At 38.7% G+C, this 27,848-nt stretch overlaps 1 protein-coding gene across 1 annotated transcript in view; it reads right to left on the minus strand.

Annotated features, from left to right (window-relative positions):
• Positions 1-27,848, minus strand: part of LOC120524130 (NACHT, LRR and PYD domains-containing protein 3-like) — a 69,094-nt gene that overhangs the window by 23,921 nt on the left and 17,325 nt on the right. The window contains exon 7 of the mRNA XM_039746008.1: positions 7,833-7,871. Coding sequence (XP_039601942.1) covers positions 7,833-7,871 — 39 coding nt within the window. The remainder of the gene's footprint in view (positions 1-7,832; positions 7,872-27,848) is intronic.

Here is a 27,848-nt window from a genome sequence, read left to right on the forward strand (position 1 = left end):
TGTCCAAGATGTGATAAGACGTGTGCCAGCGATCTATGAGAAGCACAAGGAGAGGGCAGTTGGAGAAATCGTTTTGCATGCCGGGGTAAACGATATAAGGCACCGACAATCAGAATCCTCAAGGCTGACTTTGCAGCTTTGATTAAAGACACGAAGGAGAGGACCCCATCGGCAAAGATCTTCGTTTCGGGTCCACTACCTCTCGTCAGACGATCCAACGAGTACTACAGTCGTTTGCTAGGATTGAACAACTGGCTACAGGGTTTCTGCAAGAAGAAGGATGTCGGTTTCATCAACAATTGGAATCTCTTTTGGAAAGGCGCGTTCTTCAAGCGTGATGGCCTGCATCCGAACAGTTTCGGCGCCCGGGTCCTCTCCGAAAACATATCGAAGGTAATTCGTTTATCTTGACTATCTATCTCTACTCTTAACCCCTTCTGAAATGATACTGTTGTGCCAGGACATGATGAGTGTTTAATAGAATCTTCCGTTAAAGTGCACACCATTAATACTGTAATAAGCAATCTCAATGCACGTAGAAAACCTAGGAAATACGGCATAAACTCCAATAATCTAATTAAAATTACTATTTTAGAGGAACAATGTATTAAAACTATAAAACAGATCACAGATTAAACAAAAATACACACAGACGGCTAATAATAATAATTTAGTTCCTATTCCAAATATCAATAACGCACATAGTACTCATCTCTGCACCTCCAAACATTAAATATGGCACTATTAAATGTTAGAGCTTTAACTAACAAAACTTTTTTTATCAACGATCTTATTAGTGATAAAAAAATAGATTTTATTGCACTAAGTGAAACATGGCTTAACCAGACAGCGCTGTTTTAATGAATCTGCTCCGGATTACAGTTTTACTCGTGCAGACCGCCAGGGAAAAAGGGGGGGCGGATTGGCTAACATTTACTCGAGCCGATTAAAATGTAAAGATGTCAGTTTTGGTAAGTTCAAGTCCTTTGAGTATCTCGTTGTTATCATGGAGATTCTCAAGTTCTAGTATTATCCGTGTATAGACCTCCTAAATATAACGCTCCGCTTTTTGAGGAATTCTCTGACTTAATGTCAATTTTAATTACTAACTATGACACACTCCTAATAGTTGGCGACTTTAATTTTCATATAGATAATCAGTGTGATCTAAAAGTAAAAGAATTTATGAACCTCCTGGATTCTTTTGATTTGAGACAACTCATAAATCAGCCTACACATAAAGCAGGTCATACATTAGACTTAGTGATTACTAAAGGACTGAAAGTTGATATAAAACAGATCATTGATATTGGTCTATCAGACCATTTTCTTCTACTTTTAATATAGAAATAATGAAAAAAACACTCATGAGAAGCATATTGTTAAAAAACGCTTCTTTGACTCATCAGCAGCTTTAAAACTTACAAACATTTTAAGCAATCAGTCCGTTTATAGTGCCAAGCTATAATAGCGAGGACAATGTAAATAGTAAGGTGGAAAGATTTAATTCTAAAGTGAGAGCTGCTGTTGACATAGTTGCACCTGAAAAGACAGTTAAAAAATCTTCTAGCATTGTTATACCATGGAAGACCCAAAGAGTGTCTGATTTAAAGAGAACATGCCGTAGAGCTGAGCGTCAATGGAGGAAGACTAAACTTACTATCCACCATGAAATATTAAAAGTCAAAATAACAGAATACAATAACACTGTCCGTCTTGAGAGACGCTGCTATTTCTAAGATTATAAATAACAATGCTAGTAATCCCAGAGTCTTATTTTCTACAACTGATCGCCTACTAAACCCAGGTAACTCAAAGGAATGCCTCCTAAGTGCTTCCAGTGAAACCTGTGAGGCTATCGCTGTATTTTTCAATCAAAAAATTAATGATATTAGAAATAACATAGTATATCCCTCCAACACTAAGGATCCTCCTAAACCCCAGCATCCTGTTATAAACAAATTAAACTCTTTCACTAGGATAGATTTACCTGATTTACAAAAAATAATATCTCAATTAAAACCCTCCACCTGCATCCTTGACCCGATACCAACAAGGTTTTTCAAAGAAGTATCCATCCATCCATCCATCCATTGTCTAACCCGCTGAATCCGAATAGGGTCACGGAGGTCTGCTGGAGCCAATCCCAGCCAACACAGGGCACAAGGCAGGAACCAATCCTGGGCAGGGTGCCAACCCACCACAGGACACACACAAACACACCCACACATCAAGCACACACTAGGGGCCAATTTAGAATCGCCAATCCACCTAACATGCATGTCTTTGGATTGTGGGAGGAAACCGAGCTCGGAGGAAACCCACGCAGACACGGGAGAACATGCAAACTCCATCAGAGGGAGGACCCGGAAGCGAACCCGGTCTCCTAACTGCGAGGCAGCAGCGCTACCACTGCGCAAAGAAGTATCAGGTGTGCTAATTGATAATATTCTTGACATAGTAAATTCGTCACTAGATAGGGGGGTCTTCCCAGACTGTCTTAAGACTGCTGTAGTTAAACCCCTACTTAAGAAACATAATCTTGACCCCTCGGTTCTTGAAAATTTTAGACCCATCTCTAACCTGCCCTTCTTAAGTAAAATTCTGGAGAAGGCAGTCATTATGCAGTTAAATGACCACCTCAATAAACATGCTATTCTTGATAAATTTCAGTCGGGTTTTAGAACAAATCACAGCACAGAAACTGCACTCGTTAAAGTAGTAAATGACTTTGGGTAAATGCAGACAGAGGCCATTTATCTGTTCTCATCCTCTTAGATCTGAGTGCTGCATTTGACACCATTGATCACAACATTCTTAGAAATCGCCTTAGTCAATGGGTGGGCCTCTCTGGCAGTGTCTTAAATTGGTTTGAATCCTACCTGACAGGGAGAAAATTTTTGTTAGTTGTGGGAATTACAACTCAAGACACATGATATCCAATATGGTGTTCCACAAGGCTCTATCCTGGGTCCGCTGCTCTTCTCAATCTACATGCTTCCGTTAGGTCAGATTATCTCAGAGCACAACGTGAGCTACCACAGCTATGCTGATGACACACAGCTGTACTTATCAATAGCACCTGATGACCTCGATTCTATTGATTCACTAACAGAATGTCTGACTAGTATCTCAGAATGGATGAATAGTAATTTTCTCAAGTTAAATAAAGAGAAAACTGAAATCTTAGTGATTGGCAATAATGGATACAATGAGGCTATTAGAAATAAACTGGATACATTAGGATTAAAAGTCAAGACGGAGGTAAAAAGCTTAGGGGTGATTGTTGACTGTAATCTGAATTTTAAATCACATATTAATCAGATCATTAGGACAGCATTTTTTCACTTAAGAAACATAAGTAAAGTTAGACCTCTTATATCACTGAAAGATGCTGAGAAATTAGTTCACGCGTTTGTTTTCAGTCGACTAGATTACTGTAACGCACTCCTCTCTGGACTACCCAAAAAATACATAAATCACTTGCAACGAGTGCAGAAAGCAGCTGCTAGAATCCTAACTAGGAAAAGAAAATCCGAACACATTTCTCCAGTTTTGATGTCACTACACTGGTTACCTGTGTCATTCAGGATTGACTTTAAAATTCTGCTTATGGTTTATAAAGCCTTAAATAATCTGCTCCATCTTATATATCAGAATGTCTGACACCTTATATTCCAAATCGTAACCTCAGATCCTCAAATGAGTGTCTCCTTAGAATTCCAAGAACAAAACTTAAAAGAAGTGGTGAGGCGGCCTTCTGCTGCTATGCACCTAAAATCTGGAATAGCCTGCCAATAGGAATTTGCCAGGCTGATACAGTAGAGCACTTTAAAACACTGCTGAAAACACATTACTTTAACATGGCCTTCTCATAACTTCAATTTAACTTAATTTAACTTAATCCTGATACTCTGTATGTTTCAATTCATCATAATAACTATTCATGGTGGCTCTAAAATCGATACTGACCCCTACTCTCTTTCTGTTTCTTTTTCCGTTTCTTTGTGGTGGTGGCCTGCGCCACCTCCACCTACTCAAAGCTTCATGATGCTCCAACAATGATGGATGGATTAAAAGGCAGAAGTCTACGTGACCATCTTCATCATCAAGTCCTTCCATGAGAACCCTAAATCCAAAGAGGACTGTTTCATTTATGTTAGGTAGAATGCCCAGAGGGGACTGGGTGGTCTAATGGTCTGGAATCCCTACAGATTTTATTTTTTCTCCAGCCGTCTGGAGTTTTTTGTTTTTTCTGTCCCCCCTGGCCATTGAACCTTACTCTTATTCGATGTTAATTAATGTTGATTTATTTTGTTTTATTATTGTGTCTTTTATTTTTCTATTCTTATGTAAAGCACTTTGAGCTACTGTTTGTATGAAAATGTGCTATATAAATAAATGTTGTTGTTGTTGTATTACACTTTCTACACTTCTGACTTTGTACTCTTAGTGTTTTGCACGTTTTATAATTAAAAGATGAGATTAATAAAAAAAGTCATTTTTCAAGCTAAAAAATGCAGCACTTTTTATAGTTTTTCTCTGAGAAAAAAATGTAACACTAAGGAGGTTAAAAGAATTACAAGACAAAGCACAATGTTGAAGGGGCCATGTTAACTGCAGCTCCTCCATTTATACTGTTATAGGTGGTCCTCCAGCTGCATAAGCAGGTGGCCCCACCCCCTTTGGCTCTACATAAAGGGGCCATGCAGAAAACAAAGAAAACTACTACATATAGTACTATCTAACCAAAAATAATTATTAAAAAACACAATATTACATAAATACAACAAAACCAAAGCAGAATTAATAATGTAATAAGAAAATGGTTGTTATCATCGCCCACTAAAGAGCACAAAACATGGGAAACAAGTTTCAAAATAAATTATTTCAGTGGTCAGTCTCAAAAACAGGCCTCACCCAGGTAGCCAGAACCCACAAAGCAAGAGGCAGGATTTCAAGGCTAAAAATGGCCAATTGAACAAAGAAAGTTCCTTTATCAAAGAACAATTCATTAAAGAGAAAGGGAATAACAAAAGGCAAGGCAGATAAAAAGATCAAAAAGAGGTTCTGCCTTTTGTAAAACATAAAGCAAACAAATCCAAATAACACAAAAGCAGAAGAATGGAGTCAAAAGCCAAGAAATTCAGAAATCAAAATAATAAACCAAGTGACATGTTGGTACATTTAAGAGGTTTTAAGGTTGCTGAATCTTATTTTGATGACAGTTTTTGTACAAAATACCATTTTAAAGATGTGAAAATATTTTAACATTTTTCCACAACGCCATTTTCTTCTCCATTTTTGGGCATAATTTGTGTGCTGTTGCTATGCATGGCAACCAGAGGTCACAGCCTATGATGCCAGGAGTTAGAGGGTCCACTCAAAGACTTCCTGGTTATGTGACATCTGGATAAAAACCTTCATTATTTATCTTTATAAGCGTTTTTGATCTTAAACTTAGGGTTTTATTTTCTTTCAACTTTCATTTTTGGGATTTTGATTGTTCTTGACACCAGATCAGTTAAGACTTTTTGGTTTTGATTTGGCAGAAGGTTTAGGGCCCAATCCCATCTGAGCATTGTACAATTTCTGCATTTGTTTGATATTTTCAGGTGTTTTTCTGGATATTTAAAATGTTTTCAAAGAAGTATTTTTCAGAGAAAACAGATAGACATCATTTCCTGTCACCACTGTGTGGGTTGTGAAGTGATTGTTGAGTCTCCATAATTTCTCCTCTGATTTAGTGTTTTTATTCCTGGAAATCACAGGACTGAAGAGCTTGTCAGCATTGTGAGTGGACATGTTGGGTTCACCCTGTCCTGCAGTAAACGGAGTCTAGATAACAATTCTGGACACTCTATGGAAACTCCAGAAGCATCCTTAAAAATTCCAGGATCACATACAGGTGTGGATAAGCATGTAGGAGCAGTGATATGTGAGAGTGTCTGTAAGATATTTATGAAGCTTATTCTCAAAACAAAAAATCACATTATTTCACCAAAAGAATATTCGTGCTAGTGTCAGTGTAACATCATGAGGTGTGTGATCTACTCTTCTAGTGACAGCTATTGTGGAAGAGGTTAAAGAGGTGCCTAGCAGGCAATCAAGTGACAAGAACTGAGCGAACGTCATCGATATATACTGTACATTTAATCCTGCTTGTGCTGAGGGGTACCCAGATTAGGGTCACATGGAGACAGCGATCATGCCAGCAGTACTGAGTGTAAGGCAGAAGCAAACATGCTGAACAACATGCTGGTCCTTTGCAGGGCTCAATTACAGAGCCAATCAGAAAATTTAGTACCAGAAACCAATTCATAAAGTGTCAGCTTAATTTTATTCCGGTTATTTGCTATGAGTTATGCTGAAACAGTGACCTGGCAATGCAGCAGACAATGTTCATAGCACAAATCTTCAGGGGCTCAGGCAGGAAATGGAAAAACTGGTTAGATGTTATTTGATTCACAGCACAAAAGGGTTAGACATATTTTGTTCATTAAGAAATAACACTGACACATTTCCAGTATTCAAGCAGGTAATCACCTGCAGTTAAACACACTCACTGATACCAATCAACCCAGAAATTCAAGGTCAGAACATGCAAACCTCATGCAGACCCTGGCACTGTGAAGCTCTGTGCTATCTCACTGATTTTAGGTTAAAACATCTGGTCTAAACTTACTAAACTTTAACTTGACTAAAACTAAATGTATACATACAATATAACTTTTGTTCAGTTCTTGTCACTTGATTGCAAGCTACTTTTATACTTTATTCCTCCCTCAACAGCTCTCAGTCGACAACTAAAGCATGCGCATCGACAACTGCAGTGTCTTTTTTTTTTCTAGTTTTAATGAGCTACTTCACTCCTGCCTCATCGTGGAAGAGGCAGTGACTTCCTGTAAAACCACTTCAAAAACGTTATCATGTGCTTTGGTGGGACTAGCATTTTGTTGAAAACACTTGAAAAATGCTGCATGCAGGAGTTTACTAAACCTCTCAGTGCTAAAAGGTTTAGATGTGAATAGTGTAACTGAAAATAATAGCAAATAACTTTTAAGAGGTTTAGGGACATTCTGGTCTAGAGCTAAAGCGCAAGACAAACATTTAGGTGTAAATGGGCCCTAAACCTGTAGCTTTATTAATAAAAATCTGCCTTTATTCTTTCTGTGGCCGAGTACCAAAAACACACGCACACGCACACGCACACGCACACACACACGCACACGCACACAGGAATCCAACCAAGTCAGTGCAGAAGCTGCTGCTGTAAGAAGGGCGGCTCCTGCATTTATAGCGCCGAGTGCAGTCCCCTCCCCCAGCTGCATAATCAGACGGCCCCGCCTCCTTGGGCTTCACAATAAGTGGACAGAGCAGATAATAAATAAAACTTCAGATATTGTTAACATAATAGAAAATAGCAAAATAATAAATAAAAAACACAATATTACATACAGAACTGAAGGAACACCATCACAAATAGATTTAATAACAAAAAATAATAATATTTGAGAAGCAAGAAAGGTTAAAAACAAAAACCACACACACACTTGTGCCAGAGTTAAAAAGCCTATTTAAAGGTAACAAAAAAGATTACAAAACCAAGACTAAACTTGAGCCAGATAGGAGACCCGGACTGAATCACACTGATAAATGCTGACTGTTAAATGTCCCCTCTGTTTTTCATCCTTGTGTGACCTTCTTTCATCAACAAGTCATGTGTTACAGTCGCAGTGTAAATGAGATTATGCCTGTCAAGAACTGTCGGACTTCATTTTTATTGTAATGTTTTTTTCTTCTGTAACATTATATTTAAGCGTTTATCTTACCTGTTTCCTTGAGCAGGTTCCAGACACGAAAGAAATGAACTGGAAATTAAAGAAAATAATAAGGTAAGTTTTAAAAAGAAAAGGTCAATCATCCCAACAGAGCTCATCAAGCCTTGTTCACCCAAATTCTGCAAAACATCATTGGGCCTCCATTTGTGCCTACTCTACCTTTAGAAGTTTTTTTTGTTTTGTTTTGTTTTGTTTTGTTTACCGTCAAACAAAGGAACAAAAGCAACTGAGTGTTTGAAGGAGCATTTGGAAAGCTTATACTTGTTACTTGTACTTGTTTTTGTTATTTGTATTCAAACTTGTGTCAGCTAAGCAGGGTAGTAAGCAGCAGTACCTGACACCGGCATCTGTTTAAGTGAATAACTATTATTGCAGTGACAAATAATTAAAACTACCAGTAACAGCAGTTCCATAGTAGGAGAAAAAGTCAAGGCATATAAAATTTATTGGATAGAGTGCCATATAATAGTCTTACAGTCAAGCATTAACACTAGTAGAAAAGTGAGGCACGCATGTTCATATATAAATAAAAAAGCATTCATTTTAAATACAGATAGACATCTGACTTAACAGCAGTAAATAAAATGGAGCTCTGCAGTACGTAGTCAATTAGGCACAAGCAGCTGTAGGAGCAGACAAGACAGTAAGAAATGAACTAGCAGCAGATATTCTGTAAGCAAATTTTTTTTCTATATTGAACAGTTCTTAGTGGTAAAGAAAGTAGAGCAGTTAAGAGAGCGACATTGGTCGCATCGGCAAACCAAAATGGCCTCTGTGACAGTCGACTTTGGTGAGGTCATGGAGCATTATTCTACTTTGGCTTTAGAAAACTCTGGTTGAATTGAGATAGAAAGTAAGCAAACCAAAACAAAGTTTTCAGGGTGAAACAGAGTCTGAAACAAACAAAGTTGCAGCAATCCATTCCATAATTCAGGACAGCAGGCAGAACATTGGTTGTTTTAAACATGGTTGGAGAAATGAGCAGCAGAATGGGCTGAGTAGTGGAAAGAGCACTTTGAGGAACTCCTAAATCTCGTGGATATCTCCTCAGAGGAGGCAACACCAGAAGCATTGGATGGAGTTGGTCCATCGCTGTGGTGATTAAACAGTTGTACAGTAGCAAAGCCACGGGGTGGACAAGATTTGACTGGAAACACTAAAAGCATTGAAATAAATGCAGTGGGGTTCTGGCCAACATGCTTCTTCAGTGTTGCTGGAAAAATGGGATAGTGCTTTGGTCCACATTTCTTAAAAGGGGTGTCTGATATCCTGCAAGGGCAGATTTCAGTTACTCTCATGACAGTACAGTAGTCCCACTCACGGTGTGGTGGCTTTCTGTTGACAGAAGGGGGATAACCCAGGGTGTGCCAGGTGAAAGAAATGGGCTCTGGGGAACTTAACAGACGGGTTCTAAATTCCCTCTGGACTGGCAGTTCCAGGTGAGGGAAGTGGGCCTTACTGGCTAGGAGAGAACAACCGCTTGAGACAATAGACCATTTAAAAGCTACTGAAGGCACAAACAACACAGAGTAGACAATGGAAGTGAAAAACATCACAGAGGAGTGAAGGCTAATGAAGAAAAGAACTTTATCTGAAACTGGCACTGGTGGTCAGACCTCCCTGATGGGGAGAGAGAAAGAGCGAGAGAGAAAGAGGTTTTGTCATTCACTGAGGATAGCCTGAGAGGGCAGGTGGGCATTATTGTCTTAAGGACCTTCTCTTTTGGTATTGTTAATAAATGCCTTTAGGTGGACTGACATTCATCATTCTGAGTGACTGAGTGACACTTTAAATGCCCTGGGTCAAATTTTAGCTATCATGCCACTTGCACCTTGGGAGCAATACAGAAATATTAGCACGATTATCAAGAGAGAGATTTTACTGTGATGTCCAATACGCAACAGAGTGGCAGCCACTGACTGTTGTGTCACTGTGGATTCCCCAAAAAAATCAGAAAATGGTTTGACTTAACAAAAATTGAAGAAGTCGCTCCCTTCGATTTACGGCACATTTAAAAAGTTTTCTATTTACCAATACAATAGCAGTCCTACAATAAGTCACTAATCTACACACAGCAGCATATTTGATGTTCTGTCAAACATCATTTTGAAATTCCCAACCCCTATCAAGGTAAAAATATGTGTAAACTGTACAGAGTCAAACAGAAATGCAAATAAGTCAGAAAATGTCAGCATGGTATAACAATCAGGTGTTTAAGGGACTTTGTTATCTGATTTGAAAGTTGTTGCACTTTTAATATTTTTTGTTACTTAAGAGTCAGTCAGCTGTCACATTTGTGCATTTTATCAATTATTTTTGTAACAGGGAGTCATATTCAAAAATAAGACAAAATAAAATGTAATGGCACGTTTTAATAGACTCTACCAAATCCATGCTTTTTAACAGCACTTTACGATGCCATGGAGTCCAAATTGACTTGAGATGGCTTAGTAGGTTTATAGACTGTGGGGTCCAATTCAAGAAATGTAGAAATGACAATTCATGTGCTTTTGGGAGTTGAGGGGCTCTGTGGCTTTCTGTCATTCAGATTTCTCAAACATAACATTTGTGAAATACGCACCAACATAGAGTTAAAATCTGTGCTGAAGCCTCAATGTATAATTCTCAGCTACTTTGTGCCATGATGGAGAGCCACTCTGGAGCTTCACCAATAAACTGTAGTGTCAGAGAAATACTGAGTCATTATGTAAGGTTTTCCTATTTGAAAATATCTTCAAAACAGGTCATAAATAAAATAAAACCCAATAAAATAACACCAACAGGTTAGTGTAGACTGTAGAAAATGCAGTTCCCCGCTTCTCAGTCTTACTAACAATGCAAGACCACTCAGTTTACTCACTATGTGCAGACTTATATCAACAAAAGTAAAAAATCCAAAAGTAATAAAACTATAAATACAACATGAACAATACTAGCACACAATCAAGACAATATTACCCCAAGAAAGGCAAAAGCAGCTGCACTACATTCCCTGCCTAGCTATTAATATCAGTTAAAGCCCAATAATTCTATGAAATTATCTAAATAACTAAGAACTTATTTATTTTATAATGGGAGTCCCAAAGAGCACACTAATCTTAAATAATATTTGAATTTCAGTCTCAAAATACAAAGAGGTGGTGCTCTGGGCAGAGATAAAGTGCAAGCCAACCTAAGCTGTACGTTACTCTCCTAAATTCAGCACAACACCAGCCGTAGTTCAGCTCCATCCCTGCTATCTGTGGCACATTCAGCTTCTTTATGCATCACAGACACTGAACACCACAGTGGCGTCCTTCTTGCATGCCCAGCGTCTCTGACCTTCTGCCTACAAATTGACTGCAGTGCTCTTTCTTAACCCATCCCAAGTTTATATTAATTAGTTCTGCTTTCCTGTGTAATCAATTCATTCAAACACCTTTAAAGTAGTGAGCAGATAATGCAGCCATGACGTTGTTTTTGTGTGCCGTAAATCTTGAGGATAAAATTGGTCTCATTATTCTTCCAGTGTGACACTTACAGAATTTCTTGCATCCTAGTTTTTTATATTTTTTAACAGCTAATTGACCTCAGTCAGCAGCAGAAGTGTGCAGGGGTGCAAGTGGCCTGCCTCTCCAGGCATTTGACTGACTTGTAATGGGGATCAGCTTTGCCATCAGGAGCAGCAGTCAGAGCAGTAAGGAAAAAATGCAAAATCTACAAGTTGAAACAACCTTAAAATAAATTTGAAATAGTAAACTAATCCATAACTGAAGTCTCTCAGGCTGTTTCTGTTTTAAGACAGATGAGATCACAAATGCTTTTCAGTGGGAGGTTTGGAAATTTATTTGTGTGACAAATTTATTTTTTGAGCCAATGAAATTTTTTCATGCAGACAGATTGGACAGACAGACAGACCTGGGGCCTCATGAATAAACGGTGCGTACAGACAAAAACGATGCATACCCCCATTTCCACATTTCACATCATGATGTATAAAACCTAAACTTGGCATAAAGCTATACACATTTTCATGCTAGTTAAATGCTTTGCTTATGCAAGTTCTCTGCTCGGTTTTACAAACTGGCGGTACCCAGCGTCAAAGCAGTGCTTTTGTTCCAGTGTGGTTTCCCTTTCTTTTTTAGATCCACATCCCTGACATGGTTTTATCAAATACACTGAAATTAACCACATAGTGTTTATTAGTTTAAGGCATCTGATTGTAATTAACCTGTAACAATATAAATGTCCATGGAATGCCCAACTATTCCAAATACCATAGCGTTGTTACTCTCGCTGCACCACTCAGACTATTTATCCCACTGTATCGGAGTGTGGAATAACAGCTCTACAACAGCTGATCATAAAGAGAATTATCGGTATACAGCATCAAGCACACACTGCCTCAGCCATGCTGTCTATTTGAACTGCTCTCATACGACAAACACTTCAGAACCTTTCCTGTACGAACCTTGTGGTTCAGAAACAGCTTCATCCCAAGAACTATAAATGCACTTAATCAGTCCATCAAGTGCTCCTTGTAGAACTGTTTGTACTTATAAGTATAATTAACTCACTGTAATCTTGCAATACAGTTATAATATTGCACAACCTGAGCCACTTCAGCATGTATTTTTCAGATGAAATGCAGCAAAATAGGTTTATTATATTATACAGATAAAATGTTAATAACATTTAAATAATCTGTATTGTTAATAATTAAACATGTGAGGACACGGTGGACAGCACCAGCGATGAGCTGGCACCCTATTCACGGATTTTTCCTGACTCGCACTGTATTCTTGCTGAGGCTGGTGTGACACTGGAAGGATAGATGTATAGAATAATTGAACATGTACAACAAAGATATTTCAATGTTCCTTAAAAGTTTTGAAGAATCTGCGTTCTAAGCTTACAGATGGCTTTACGTCTATTACTGAGCTGATTATTTGATGATTGGTTACTTGGAGAAAGAAAAGGAAGGACAGGAATTGGGGGTTAGTATGTTTGAGAGACACAGCACTGCTGCAATAAATTATTTAATCGAAGGTCTCGCACGTCGCAGCAAGCATCTTGTGTGAGGCAGAAACAATCTCTGGATGGGGTGCCAGCTCGTCAGTATCACTGCGCTACCATGTTCCCATGTTTAATAACGTGCTTTAACTCCTATCATCATGAAAATGATATCAAGTATACATCTCAGTTTTTAAATTATTCAGAGAGCTGTAATATTACAAATGTAATGGATTCTGTGTCCTGTTGGAATAAGAGAAAGCCAGTTTAAGAAGCACGTAGTGATTCACACACATAGAGCACATAGAACAACAAATACAAAACAAAGCATTTAACCTGCTACTTTAATTACGATGGGATTGAGAGACTAGTAAATTAAACAATTTTAAGATGAAGTTTATAATGTTCTACTTTAATGACAAAATAAACTATGTGATTAAAGTGGAAATTTCGAGACTGAAGTTGACATTTCGATCTTTTTTCTCACTGTGTGCCTATTTTTTTTTTTTTTTTCTCTGTACCCTAATAAGCTTTCATATGACAATCAGACGGTGGGCTACGACTCGCCTTTTCACAGCGACTTTGATATCCGACAACTTCTTTTTTATTTTGGGCACTGTGCGACTTTGTGAACTTGAACTTTCGAGTTTCAATCTATGTCACTTGATCAACTTCCTTTTGTTGTTTATACCACTGTTTAAACCATCAAATAGTATGTTTTTCCTTTGCCTCCACTTGGTATTCGCTGAAATTCTTCTATTTTCTCCCAAGCTCAATAATCAGTGTGACTTGAAAGCAAAAGAATTCATGAACCTCCTGCACTCTTTTGATCTGAGGCATCATATTAGTCAGCCAACACACAAAGGAGAACACATCTTGGATATACTGATTACTAAAGGACTAAAAGTTGATGTGAATATCGGTTTATCTGACCATTTTCTATTACTATTTATTATAGAAATACTGGCAACTACAGTTAATGAGAAGCATATTGTTAAAAAACACTTCTTTAATTCATCTGCAGCCTCAAAGTTTACAAACATTTTAAGTAATCAGTCCGTTTGTAGTGCTTACTACAATAGTGAAAATAATATAAATAGTAATGTGGAAAATTTTAATACTAAAGTGAGAGCTGCTGCTGACATAGTCGCTCCTGAAAAGACAGAATTCATCTTCAGTGTGGGATGACTTAGTCAAAAGTTTTTTGAAAGGCAAGTAAATTCTGTTGTATGCTTTGTTTTTGTCAATTATTCTAGTTACTTACTTCTTCAAAAAGTCTAAAAGATTGGTTTGGCCGGACCATCCTCTCAATAACCTTGACAGCCTACTGAACATGCCATGTGAATATTCACCCTAACCCTAACATAGTGTAATCCTGACTTTTGCCTTAAAAACACTTCTTTTTTTATTTTTAGACAGAAGGGCATCCCCCATCTCTAATTGAAAAGGACACTTTTACTCCATTTGAAAATGTGGGAGAAAATACAGCAGTGGGAAGGAGCAATGGCTCCCAAATTGTCAACTAAGATTGGTTAGTAAAGCCAAAAGAAATTTACTACACAAAAACTACTGTACAGTATATCAGGGGTACTTTAACCTTCTCAGCTGACAGGCCTTAGTCTGTGTTTGGTCAACTGTAGTGCCAGTTATTCTGGGCGAGCTGAAATAAGAGCTGGATTTAGAGCATTTTACATAGTGAGAAAGGGTAGCTTTTGATGACCATAAAAAAAAGAACCTTGAGTTTGTGTGACAATGATTCTGTAATATTTAATGTACATACTTTCAGTATATTTAGAAGAATGTGACTTGGTGCTCTGCTAACAGAGATGGAAACAAGTGAGATGCAGAAATGACTGCTTCTTCTATGAAATTTAACACTTTGAGAGAGATGGGATCTTGTAAATAGGATTTTAGAGTAAAAAAAATATGTATAAAAGGGAAATCCTTAGAGAAGGTGGGTATACCGTTGATAATGGTAATTGAGACCATGGCAGAATGTGAACTACACAAATACCTTTGGTCTGAACTGGACAACTTATACAACATAAAAAAACTTTAAATATACTGTACTCTTCACATAAATATACACATTACATCTTTCACAAATACTACAAACACATGTACATACACACTGCACAATTAGAACCATCCAACATACCAGCACTCACGTATTCCTTTGGAGTTGTACATTTGTCCCAAACAAACCTACAACAACTCCACATAGCACAAACAACAGCACCCCAAAGCAGCCATAGAATAAAAGACATCTTGAGGGAGGAAGGGGGTTCACAGATACCATTAATTTACACAAAACACAGATTCAAAATTTAAGAACAGCAAACATCATCACTCCTCAAAACAATCCTGCAGCCACAAACTCCACACCACTTAGCCTATAAAGTACAGGCAACATCACAGAAGACATAGTGACTCAACTTCAAACACAAGCATGGACTCAGAAAGCACTGCATGGCAGACATCATCATGAACTTGATCAGCCTTGTGTGGATACTATGGTGTCAAATAGGTGACTAAGCAATGGTGAGGTGTTTGGAGTGACAGAAATATTTATGCTGGCCTTATAAGTTCAAGTGATAAACATGAGAAATTACAGAAAATCTATTGAGTAAGACACTAATATGACAGACAGCAGATGCAGATATGGCAACAAGGAACAAGAAGCAATCCAACACATGAATCAGGCTGTGAACTACTGACACAGACAGACGCCACAACAGATAAAAGCAGATAGCAGAGATCAAGAACCGTCACTACAACCCAAACTAGTAGACACATAGGGCCAATGTCAGTGTGCTCTGAGCTGGGGATGATCTCGTGCTGGTCTGAGCTTAGTCAGTGTTTACGTTAACAAGGCTAACTTTGGGGATTACTGCTGTGGATGAGTGCCATAGAGCTGTGGACTAGCAGCGGATCAAGACCAGGACAGAATGAAGTTGCAATGGGCATCTTGGATTTGGAGAAGGAGATCGAAGTTGTGTGCTAAGTTACACCATCTCATGAATAAGTTTAATGGACTACGCACATTAGATAAGGTTACAAAATAAATTATGCATGCGTCAGCCAGACTATTATGGAATTGAAAAAACACAAATATGCCATTAAAAATATCAACACCATATTTTATATTTATATTTGAACCCAGCCACAGGGGATGCACAAACCAGTGTGTTTCTTTGTGCCGGTTCCAAGCTCAGATAAATGGGGAGGATTACGTAGGAAGGGCATCTGGTGTAAAATTTTGCCAGATCAATATGCAGACAATGATACAAATTTCCAAACCGGATCAGTTGAGCCCCGGGTTAACAACGGCCGCCACCAGTACTGTTAGCCAACAGGGTGCTGGTGGAAATTGTGCTACTGTTGGCTGAAGAAGAAGAAAGAGAAGAAGAGTGGGTAGATGTATCCAGAGGAAAGAGGAGGAGGAAGGTAAAGAGAATGAAACTGAGGGTAGGAACTTTGAATGTTGGCACTATGACGGGTAAGGGGAGAGAGTTAGCCGATATGATGGAGAGAAGGAAGGTTTATATGTTGTGCGTGCAAAAGACTAAATGGAAGGGGAGTAAGGCCAGGTGGATTGGAGGGGGATTGAAATTGTTCTATCATAGTGTGGATGGGAGGAGAAATGGGGTAGGAGTTATTCTGAAGGAACAGCATGTCAAGAGTGTTCTGGAGGTGAAAAGAGTGTCAGAGAGAGTGATGATTATGTAACTGGAAATAGGAGGTGTGATGATGACTGTTGTTAGTGCATATGCACCACAAGTTGGGCGTGCAATTGGTGAGAAAGAAGATTTTTGGAATGAGTTGGATGGAGTGATGGACAGTGTACCCAAGGGACAGAAAGTGGTGATTGGAGCGGATATCAATGGACATGTTGGTGAAGGAACAGAGGAGACGAGGAGGTGATGGGTAGGTATGGTGTCAAGGAGAGGAATGAAGAAGGTCAGATGATAGTGGATTTTGCCAAAAGGATGGACATGGCTGTGGTGAACACGTATTTTAAGAAGAGGGAGGAACATAGGGTGATGTACAAGAGTGGAGGAAGATGAACACAGGTAGATTACATCCTATGTAGAAGAGTCAATCTGAAGGAGATTGAAGACTGCAAAGTGGTGGCAGGGGAAAGTGTAGTTAAGCAGTTGGGATGGTGGTCTGTATGATGACATTGGAGATCAAGAAGAGGAAGAGAGTGAGGGCTGAGCAAAGGATCAAACGGTTGAAGTTGAAAAAGGAATACTGCAAGGTTGAGTTTAGGGAGGAGGAGAGACAGGCACTGGGTGGCAGTGAAGAGTTACCAGACAGCTGAGAAACTACAGAGGATGTAGTAAGGGTGACAGCAAGAAGGATGCTTGGTGTGACATCTGGAAGGAGGAAAAGGAATCCTGGTGGTGGAATGGGGAAGTACAGGAAAGCATACAGAGGAAGAGGATGGCAAAGAAGAAGTGGATAGTCAGAGAGATGCAGAAAGTAGACAAGAGTACAAGGAGATAAGGCACAAGGTGAAGAGAGAGGTGGTGAAGGCTAAAGAAAAGGCGTATGATGAGTTGATGAGAGTTGGACACTAAGGAGGGAGAAAAGGACCAGTGGGCTAGACAGAGGGACAGAGCTGGGAAAGATGTGCAGCAGGTTAGGGTGATAAAGGATAAAGATGGAAACGTACTCACAAGTGAGGAGAGTGTGTTGAGCAGATGGAAAGAGTACTTTGAGAGGCTGATGAATGAAGAGAATGAGAGAGAGAAGAGGTTGGATGATGTGGAGATAGAGAATCAGGAAGTGCAATGGATTAGCAAGGAGGAAGTAAGGACAGAATGAAGAGGATGAGGAATGGAAAGGCCGTTGGTCCAGATGACATACTTTTGGAAGCATGGAGGTGTTTAGGAGAGATGGCAGTGGAGTTTTTAACCAGATTGTTTAATAGAATCCTGGAAAGTGAGAGAAGAAGTGTACTGGTGCCGATATTTAAGAATAAGGGGGATGTGCAGGACTGCAGTAACTACAGGGGGATAAAATTGATGAGCCACAGCATGAAGTTATGGGAAAGAGTAGTGGAAGTTTAGTTAAGATGTGAGGTGATGATTAGTGAGCAGCAGGATGGTTTCATGCCACGAAAGAGCACCACAGATGTGATGTTTGCTCCAAGGATGTTGATGGAGAAGTTTAGAGAAGGCAAGAAGGAGTTGCATTGCGTCTTTGTGGACCTGGAGAAAACATATGACAGTGTGACTGAGAGGAGCTGTGGTATTGTATGAGGAAGTCGGGAGTGGCAGAGAAGTACTTAAGAGTGATACAGGATATGTACGAGGGAAGTGTGACCGTGGTGAGGTCTGCGGTAGGAGTGAAGGAGGTGGGATTACATCAGGGATCAGCTATGAGCCCTTTCTTATTTGCAATGGTGATGGACAGGTTGACAGACGAGATTAGACAGGAGTCCCCGTGGACTATGATGTTTGCTGATGACATTGTGATCTGTAGCGATAGTAGGGAGCAGGTTGAGGAGACCCTAGAGAGGTGGAGATATGAGAGGAGAGGAATGAAGGTCACCACGACAGAATATGTGTGTGTGACTGACCTTCCACTCATTGGAATGTTGGGGATGAAGGGAGTAGAGTTGGTGAAGGTGGATTAGATAGATAGATAGATAGATAGATAGTTTAAATACTTGGGATCAACAGTACAGAGTAACAGGGATTGTGGAAGAGAGGTGAAAAAGAGAGTGCAGGCAGGGTGGAATGGGTGGAGAAGAGTGTCAGGAGTGATTTGTGACAGACAGGTACCAGCAAGAGTGAAAGGGAAGGTCTACAGGACGGTAGTGAGACCAGCTATGTTATATGGGTTGGAGACGGTGACACTGACCAGAAGGCAGGAGACAGAGCTGGAGATGGCAGAGTTAAAGATGCTAAGATTTGCATTGTGTGTGACAGGGATGGATAGGATTAGAAATGATGACATCAGCTAAAGTTGGATGGTTGGGAGACAAAGTCAGAGAGGCAAGATTGCGTTGGTTTGGACATGTTCAGAGGAGAGATGATGAGTATATTGGGAGAAGGATACGAAGGATAGAGCTGCCAAGCAAGAGGAAAAGAGGAAGGCCTAAGAGAAGGTTTATGGATGTGGTGAGAGAAGACATGAAGGTGATGGGTGTAGCAGAGCAAGATGACGAGGACAGGCAGATATGGAAGAAGATGATCCGCTGTGGCAAACTCTAATGGGAGCAGCTGAAATAAGAAGATGAATTTTATATTTATACTTGCATTGAAGTAAAACATTGTATAAAATTAAATAAGCTTAACTTAATGCCACAGAAAAATACAAGCGATGCATGGAAAGATTTATATTGTGTAATGTAAAAATAGAAAAATACAGATCAATATACATTTAACCATTAATCTTTAGTAAAAAAAACAGTTGGTGGCTTTACTTAAGAAACCGCTTGGCCGCCAGTTTGGACAATGTGTATTAGAAGATGCTGCTAGTTTGCTCCATACTGTATTCTTCGATAGTGCTCTCTGAATCTATTATGAAATCTCTTGCAATATGCATTATATACTGTAGTGCCCGTGTGCTGTTGTGAAGTTTAGGCTGCAATGACACTTTCTTTATTAATGCAGTACACCTCTGTGTTTTATATGCTTTGGTGACTGTTGGATTAATTCTGTTATTAGTAGAAGCTGAGTACAGAATGCATGACAAACATTAACTTCTGTATTATCTACGTAATTGAGAAAATGAGTTATAGCAGTACCAAATTAAGACCCTCATAGGCTCCAGAGAGTCACACACATGTATTTACACTTTATGAACATCACACATAAAAATAAAATGAGCTGGTGAGTAGACTCCCTTGGAGATTTAAGACAGCGGTCGTTCACACATTAAATTGAGGAGCGGGGATACGGTATATTAGTCATCATGTACGAGTATTGAATCAAAAAGCATGACCTTCCAGTCTGCCATGAGTTATTTGATCGGGGTGATATCAACATCGTAAAATCCTGTTGTAGCTGCAGTCTAATATTATTGCCTAGCAGTCAAGGCAGAAACATGTACAATATAAATAAATGTGAACTTATGATCGCTATAGGTTCTCCTAATATTATAGCAGAATTAATTAACAGTACTTACATAATTACTTTAAGACTGATAAAATAATATATCTTGGATTGGGTAGTTGGGCTCATCCATTACAGGAGATGGATGTCAGAAGTGGAGCTCCGTTAGCAGCGGCTTTATTTTCTCTGTTATTTCTTATTATCCCGAGGTATCCTGTATTTACCCAACCCAAGGAGTTTCTACTATAGTATATAAACATGAGTAATACGAAAGGGGGTCAGAAAGAAACGTGATGCAGGTCACGATAGCTCGCCAATTCCAGAAGATCACATGAAAATAGAAATGGCCTTGCAGTCCGTGCTTTCCTCTACTCCTTGCAAGCCGAAAGTATTGTCCATAACCGGGGTTGGCACTTCACCCGCAGATCATAATAGCCAAAACGATTTATCCGAACTGAAGGAAATGATCGCAACATTGGCCACAGCGATAAGTGAGCTTAAGAAAGACATTCAGAAAAATATGCAGAAAGAAATAAATGGCTTGCTCAAGACAAATGAGAAGCTGCGGCAGGATAATAAAGATTTGGAAAAACGTATATACTGTATAATCGTTTTGATGCAACCTTTAAAGGTATGCTGGGAAAAATTGAGGAACACATTCAGGAAAATGCATCTAAACTGAGAGAACTTGCTGATCAGCTGGAAGACGTTAAGCAGACATTCACGACTCGAAATGAAACAGCGGAACATTCAGCATCTACCTCTGATGGAAAAGCTACAGCTGCGAATTCCAAATGCAAAAAACTTGGAGACACACTTGCGGCCCTGGAAGGTGGATGCAGAAGGGATAATATTAGAATCGAAGATCTACCTGAGAATCGTGAAAGTCCAAACCCAGTGAAATTTTTAGCTGAACAATTCTCAAAAATAATTGAAAAGGACTTTAATTCAGATCCCGAGATAATGGCAGCTTATCGCATACGTGGATCAAATACCTGTAACCCTAGGACTCTAATTGACCGCTTCGAGAGATTACAATTTAAGCTTACTGTAATGGCACTTCTCAGACAGAAACAAGAGATTATATTTGAAAATAACCACATTCATGTTTTCCCTAAATTCTCACCATCAAAGCTGCTAAACATGCAGCTTTTTACAACATTAAACAGCAGTTACGGAAAGCTGATATCAGATACAGCCTCTTGTATCATGCCAAGCTGAAAGTGAATATTCAAGCGAAATATCACATCTTCTCCAGCAAGGAGGAAGCAGAAAAGGAATTAAGAAAGATAACCCGACACTTTTTTGAAATACGATAATGAGCCGTATCCTGTCATGGCATGGCAAGAAGATATTACCTGCTCTCTGATTCGCTTGCAACGATACGGGTACCATAATTATACATCCTTCTCTCTTCTCAGACATTTTTTGTTTATGTTTTAATTACAATTATAGGAGTATGTGTTGAAGAAATTAAAGTATTTTTTTTTATTCTTCTAAAGGGGACTGTTTAACACCATATCCATGGTTTATTGTTATCGTTATTATTACATTAGGGTTTACTATGCTTATCCAAGGTTTACTGTCTTAATATTTCAAGACTGTTGAAAATTATATTTTATGCTTATAGTATTTAGACTTTTTCGGCAATAGATATCTCTACTTTTTAGTCCTCAAATGCCGCCGCTAGGGGGCTTGTTTTGTTTTGGACATGCTCCATCTCTAAATATGTCAGAGGACTGGGACTTTGTGAAGTGGGGTCCAGCTTCACATGGGGAGGCATTATGGGGGGTTTGGGGAACTAGGGGGAGGAGAGAAAGAGAGCAGGCTTTATCTAATCTATCCTTTTAATCCTTATAATTATAACTACCAATGTAACAATAGGCTGCATGGCAATAACCCGTGGGAAAATTGAAAATTAAGGTTAAAGCTGTCTCACTTTCAGATAAGACTACAAAATGACATCAAAAATTCAGAATCAATGTCTCCATGATGGGACAGTTAACTTTGTGAGCTGGAATGTTAAAGGCCTGAATTACAAATTAAAGAGAAAGTATTCTCTCACCTAACAGGTTTAAACGCTAAAATAGTATTTTTACAGGAGACCCACTTACTAAGCAAGGATCAGTTCCGGCTGCAAAAGGACTGGACTGGCCAAATATTCCATTCTAGCTTTACAAAGAAAACTAGAGGTGTGGGAATTCTCATACATAGAACAGTCTCATTTGTAGCATCAGATGTAGTATTGGATCCTGAAGGGTGATTGTCATGGGCAACTAATCTAACTGTAAAATGATTTTGATAAATGTTTATGCACCCAATATCAATGATAGGGAATTCATGCAAAATGCATCCATTCTTAATGTGAACACTCATAAAATTATAATGACTGGGGACTTTGTGTTTTAAATCCACTCTTAGAATAGGTCTCCTGTCACAGGGGATGACATCTAACACTGCAAAGACAATTACACAGTTTGTATGACCACAACTTATCAGACCCCTGGAGGTTTTTAAACCCAAACTCAAGAACATATTCGTTCTATTCACCAGTGCATCATTGCTACTAAAGAATTGATTATTTCTTTGTAGATAATAATTTCTTGCCTACGATTAAATCTTACGACACTATTGTTATTTCTGACCATGCCCCTCTGATTTTGGACCTAAAATCATTATGCCCACACAGTCATCTCGGAGATAGTGTCTTAACCCACTTTTATTAGCAGATGAGAACTGTACAGAATTTATATCCAAACAAATCTGTTTCTTCTTAGAGACAAATACATCCTCAGAGGTCTCTGCAGGAATACTCTGGGAAACTCTAAAGGCCTTCTTAAGAGGAAAGATTATTTCATTTCTTTACCACAGAAATAAAATAGAAACCAAGAAGGTATCAGAGCTAACCAGCAAAATTACTCGAATAGATGAAGAACATACCAGGTGTCCAAGTGAGGCTCTTCATAGGAAAAGGCAGGCTCTGCATCTGCTCAACATCTTAACAACCAAAGAAACTGAACAACACATTTTTAAATCACAACATCATTACTATGAACATGGATAAAAAGCTAATAAGCTCTTAGCTCAACAAATCCACAAGCAAGAAGTTCACAATGCAATCTCAGCAATCACCAACAAGAACAAAGAAAATATTTATTGACCATAAAAATATAATGCACACATGTACAGACTACAATAAATCCTTATATTCTACTGTTTAAAGAAGACAACACACAATCCAATGCATACATGGATACATTACAGATGCCACAAATAGATACTTTTAGTGCAGAGGAACTGGATAAATCTCAGGCGCTATCAGAATTACTAGATGCTGTAAAGTCACTTCAGAGTGGAAAAGCAGCAGGCCCTGATGGCTACCCTGTAGAATTTTATAAGAAATTGTCCACTCAGCTAGCTCCCCTCTTATTATTCTAGAGATTCTGGTCGAGGAGGAGGCCTTGGAATAATTCATTGTAACAAAATGCAAATCACGTATAAAAATTTAGGCGACTTTATATCCTTTGAGGCATTCATTTTAAATATTAAAACTGATTCCAACACAATTACAGTGCTAGTCTACAGACCACCAGGGCCATATTCATTGTTCATGACTGAATTTACCAACGTTTTATCTGATTTGGCTAAGCATTATGATCACGTGGTACTGATGGGGGATTTTAATGTACACATTAATGTGGAAACTGACACTTTTAGCAAATGTTTTACTTATTTGTTAAATTCAGTAGGATTTTGTCAGATTCTCAAAGGTCCAACTCATAATCATAACCATACATTAGATTTAATTATAACTTACAAAGTTGAAATTCAAAATTTAAATAATACTCCATTAAATGAAGTTATTTCCGATCACTACTTAATTACAAGTGATTTAGTCCTGCTCTTGCCAGATTTTAATCCTATAACTGAGCAGGAAGTCTTAACTTCTTGTTCCCTAGATCCAGTGCCAACAAAACTAGCGTTATCAATAGTTCATTATTGCATGGCACAATACCTGATGCACTAAAAGTGTCAGTCATTAAACCTTTACTTAAAAAGTCAGACCTAGACCCACACATACTAAATAACTATAGGCCTATTTCAAATTTACTATTTCTCTCTAAAATACTAGAGAAAGTAGTCGCCAGTCAGCTTCAGTCACACCTTACACATCACAATTTATTTGAGAAATTCCAGTCTGGTTTCCGCACTGGTCATAGTACAGAAATGGCACTAACGCGGGTTGTAAATGACATTCTGATATCCTCTGATGAAGGAAACTCCACTGTAATTATGTTGTTAGACTTAAGTGCAGCATTTGACACCATTGACCATTCTATTTTACTGCACAGGCTAGAAAATGATGTTGGGCTTACAGGCCCCGTGCTCACTTGGTTTAGTTCTTATTTATCAAATCGATTCCAATATGTACAGAAATGTGCAGACAGTACTCCATCATTATACACAGAAGTTCAATATGGTGTCCCGCAGGGCTCAGTACTGGGACCTTTACTGTTTTCATGCTTCCACTGGGATCTCTCATTAGGAAACATAATGTTAATTTTCACTCGTATGCAGATGACACCCAGTTATACCTTTCATTTAAATCAAATGAAGTTTCTCAGATGTTGTCTTTAATTAGTTGTGTTAGTGAATTAAAGGAATGGATGGATGAGAACTACTTGTCTTTAAATACAGATAAAACAGAGATGTTAATTGTTGGAGGGAATGACGCTGATCACAACAATATTTTGTCATCATTTAACTCAGTTGGAATCCCCATTAATTTTACTGAATCAGCCCGAAATCTCTGAGTTATCTTTGACTCTAGCATGTCATTTAAAGCGCATATTACAAAGTTGCCCAAATCATTTTTCTTCCATCTTAAAAATCTTGGGAAATGAAGGCATTTTCTAAATAAACAGGATTCTGAGAAATTAATTCATGCATTTATTTCTAGTAGGATTGACTACTGCAATGCGGTGTTCACTGGCTGTTCAAACTGTTCTTTATACAGCCTCCAGTTAATCCAAATTGCTGCAGCGAGGATTATTACAAGAACAAGAAAATACAAACACATAACTCCAGTTCTTAAATCCTTACACTGGCTCCCAGTTAAGTTTAGGGCAGATTTCAAAATCCTCCTTTTAACATATAAAGCATTAAATGGCCAAGGTCCGCTTACTTGTCTGAACTTATCATGACTTACAAACCAGAGCGCACATTAAGATCTCAAGATGCCGGTCTGCTTATGATTCCAAGGATTAATAAAATAACAGTGGGAGGTCGAGCTTTTAGTTACAGGGCCCCTAAACTGTGGAATGGTCTGCCTGCTACCATAAGAGATGCCTCTTCGGTCCCAGCCTTTAAATCTCGGCTGAAGACTCACTACTTCAGTTCAGCACACCCTGACTAGAGCTGCTGATTAACTGTACAGACTGCATCTCTGTTGTTAGTCATTAGCACTAAAACATAAGTAACCTGATAGTTAGAATTTGTTACTAACCTTCACCTATTCTGTGTCTCTTCTTGGTGTTCAAATGTGGTACTTGGTGCCACGGCCCACCTGCCAAGTAGTTTTGCCTGCCTAAAGGTAAAGTCATCCCTGATGGAGGATCGCAGGAATTGTGGAGTAGAGGGGTCCTTCCGTCAGATTGGCTGACCAAGCAATGTTTCAGCTATGGAATGGCCAAATGGGGGAGGCAGCTTGATGGATGAGGTCTCCAGGACTCTAAAGAAATCCAAATCATATTATGTGATATCGTCTATCACATAAAGTCTGGTCCATACTTGTAAAGTTTTTATTTGTATACTGTATTGAGGATTTGTTCTGTTTTGTGTATTGTATTGTATTGGCCCCCTTTTTTTGACACCCACTGCACGCCCAACCTACCTGGAAAGGGGTCTCTCTTTGAACTGCCTTTCCCGAGGTTTCTTCCATTTTTCCCTACAAGGTTTTTATTGGGAGTTTTTCCTTGTCTTCTTAGAGAGTCAAGGCTGGGGGGCTGTCAAGAGGCAGGGCCTTTAAAGCCCATTGTGGCACTTCTTGTGTGATTTTGGGCAATACAAAAATAAATTGTATTTTATTCCATTAGCAACATTTACAGAAGCTAGTGACAATCAAATTCTACCTCAAACTTTTTGCCAAGCATTACTTTAATATACAGTAGATAGATGTGAAAGGCATTATATAATAGAGAGACAGAACTTTATTTGTCCACAGGAGACAGGCAAAGATAGATAGATAGATAGATAGATAGATAGATAGATAGATAGATAGATAGATAGATAAACACACACACACTTTGAACACATGCCAGACTGACTTAGAAGGAAGAAAATATGAAAAGAAAGAAAACATTTGGCTTAGCAGTCCCAGTCCCAGTGAGGCGCTATACAGACGTATTATTGTAGTCACGTTTCTTCTAGTGTTTTGTTCTCACATATGTCCTGACACACACCCAGGACATCCTGATTGTAGATTCACCCATGGGTTACAGAGAAACAGTTATTCTTCAGACACAATTCTACTAACATTCACATTTCATTGTCATTATTTTCTATTACTTTCCATAGATTTCATGACCTTTTCAGATGCTCAACATGAATAACATTAACAATAATGACACTTATTTCGACCTAATGTAACTTAACGATTACTTGTGTTTATTAAGTTCACATGAACTTAGATAGGAATATAAGTGACAAGCTGGTTAAGTTTTTAAATGATACCAAGACAGGTGGATTAGCAGATAACTTGGAATCATTATATATATATCATCACAGAAGGACTTGGATAGCATACAGACTTGGGCAGATTTGTGGCAGATGAAATTTAATGTCAGTAAATGTAAAGTATTACACATAGGAAGTAAAAATATTAGGTTTGAATACACAATGGGCGGTCGGAAAATCGAGAGTACACCTTATGAGAAGGATTTAGGAGTCATAGTGGACTCTAAGCTATCAACTTCCCGACAGTGTTCAGAAGCCATTAAGAAGGCTAACAGAATGTCAGGTTATATAGCGCCTTGATGTGTGGAGTACAAGTCCAAGGAGGTTCTGCTCAACCTTTAAAATGCACTGGTGAGGCCTCATCTTGAGTACTGTGTGCAGTTTTGGTCTCCAGGCTACAAAAAGGACATAGCAGCACTAGAAAAGGTTCAGAGAAGAGCGACTAGGCTGATTCAGGGCTACAGGGGATAAATTATGAGGAAAGATTAAAAGAGCTGAGCCTTTACAGTTTAAGCAAAAGAAGATTAAGAGGTGACCTGAGTGAAGTGTTTAAAATTATGAAGGGAATTAGTCCAGTGTATCGAGACTTGTATTTTAAAATGAGTTCATCAAGAACACGGGGACACAGTTGGAAACTTGTTAAGGGTAAATTTCGCTCAAACATTAGGAAGTTTTTCTTTACACAAAGAACGATAGACACTTGGAATAAGCGACCAAGTAGTGTGGCAGACAGTAAGACGTTCAGGGACTTTCAAAACTCGACTTGATGTTTTCTTGGAAGAAATAAGTGGATAGGACTGGCGAGCCTCCATATTATCTAAATTGTTCTAATGTACTTTTCCCCTGTGCCCTGTCCCTTTAATTTTAGAGGACTGTTTACCTGCACATCGTTATTTGAGAGAGGTCAAGATGTTAATTCCCTGACACACTGCCATTAACAGACAATCAGCTGAGAAACACTAAACAACAACAAGACAAGCTGCTTATTTGTTAAACTTGGTATTGATGTTGTTCAGATGTTCACTGCAGCAGCACTTAGACCTCAGAATCGTCTCCTGTTAGTACCGTACTTCATAGTCTGGTCTTGATCTGCAGCTACTACAGTACTGTCTCATACAGTATTGCAACCAACCCATACAGAGCAGATTAGTAGTTCAGAAAATGGCACACATAAACTAGACTAGGGCAGAAGTACACTGCCAGACAAAACTAT

The sequence above is a fragment of the Polypterus senegalus genome, chromosome 2, assembly GCF_016835505.1.
Source record: "Polypterus senegalus isolate Bchr_013 chromosome 2, ASM1683550v1, whole genome shotgun sequence".
In the NCBI taxonomy this organism is placed as follows: Eukaryota; Metazoa; Chordata; class Cladistia; order Polypteriformes; family Polypteridae; genus Polypterus; species Polypterus senegalus.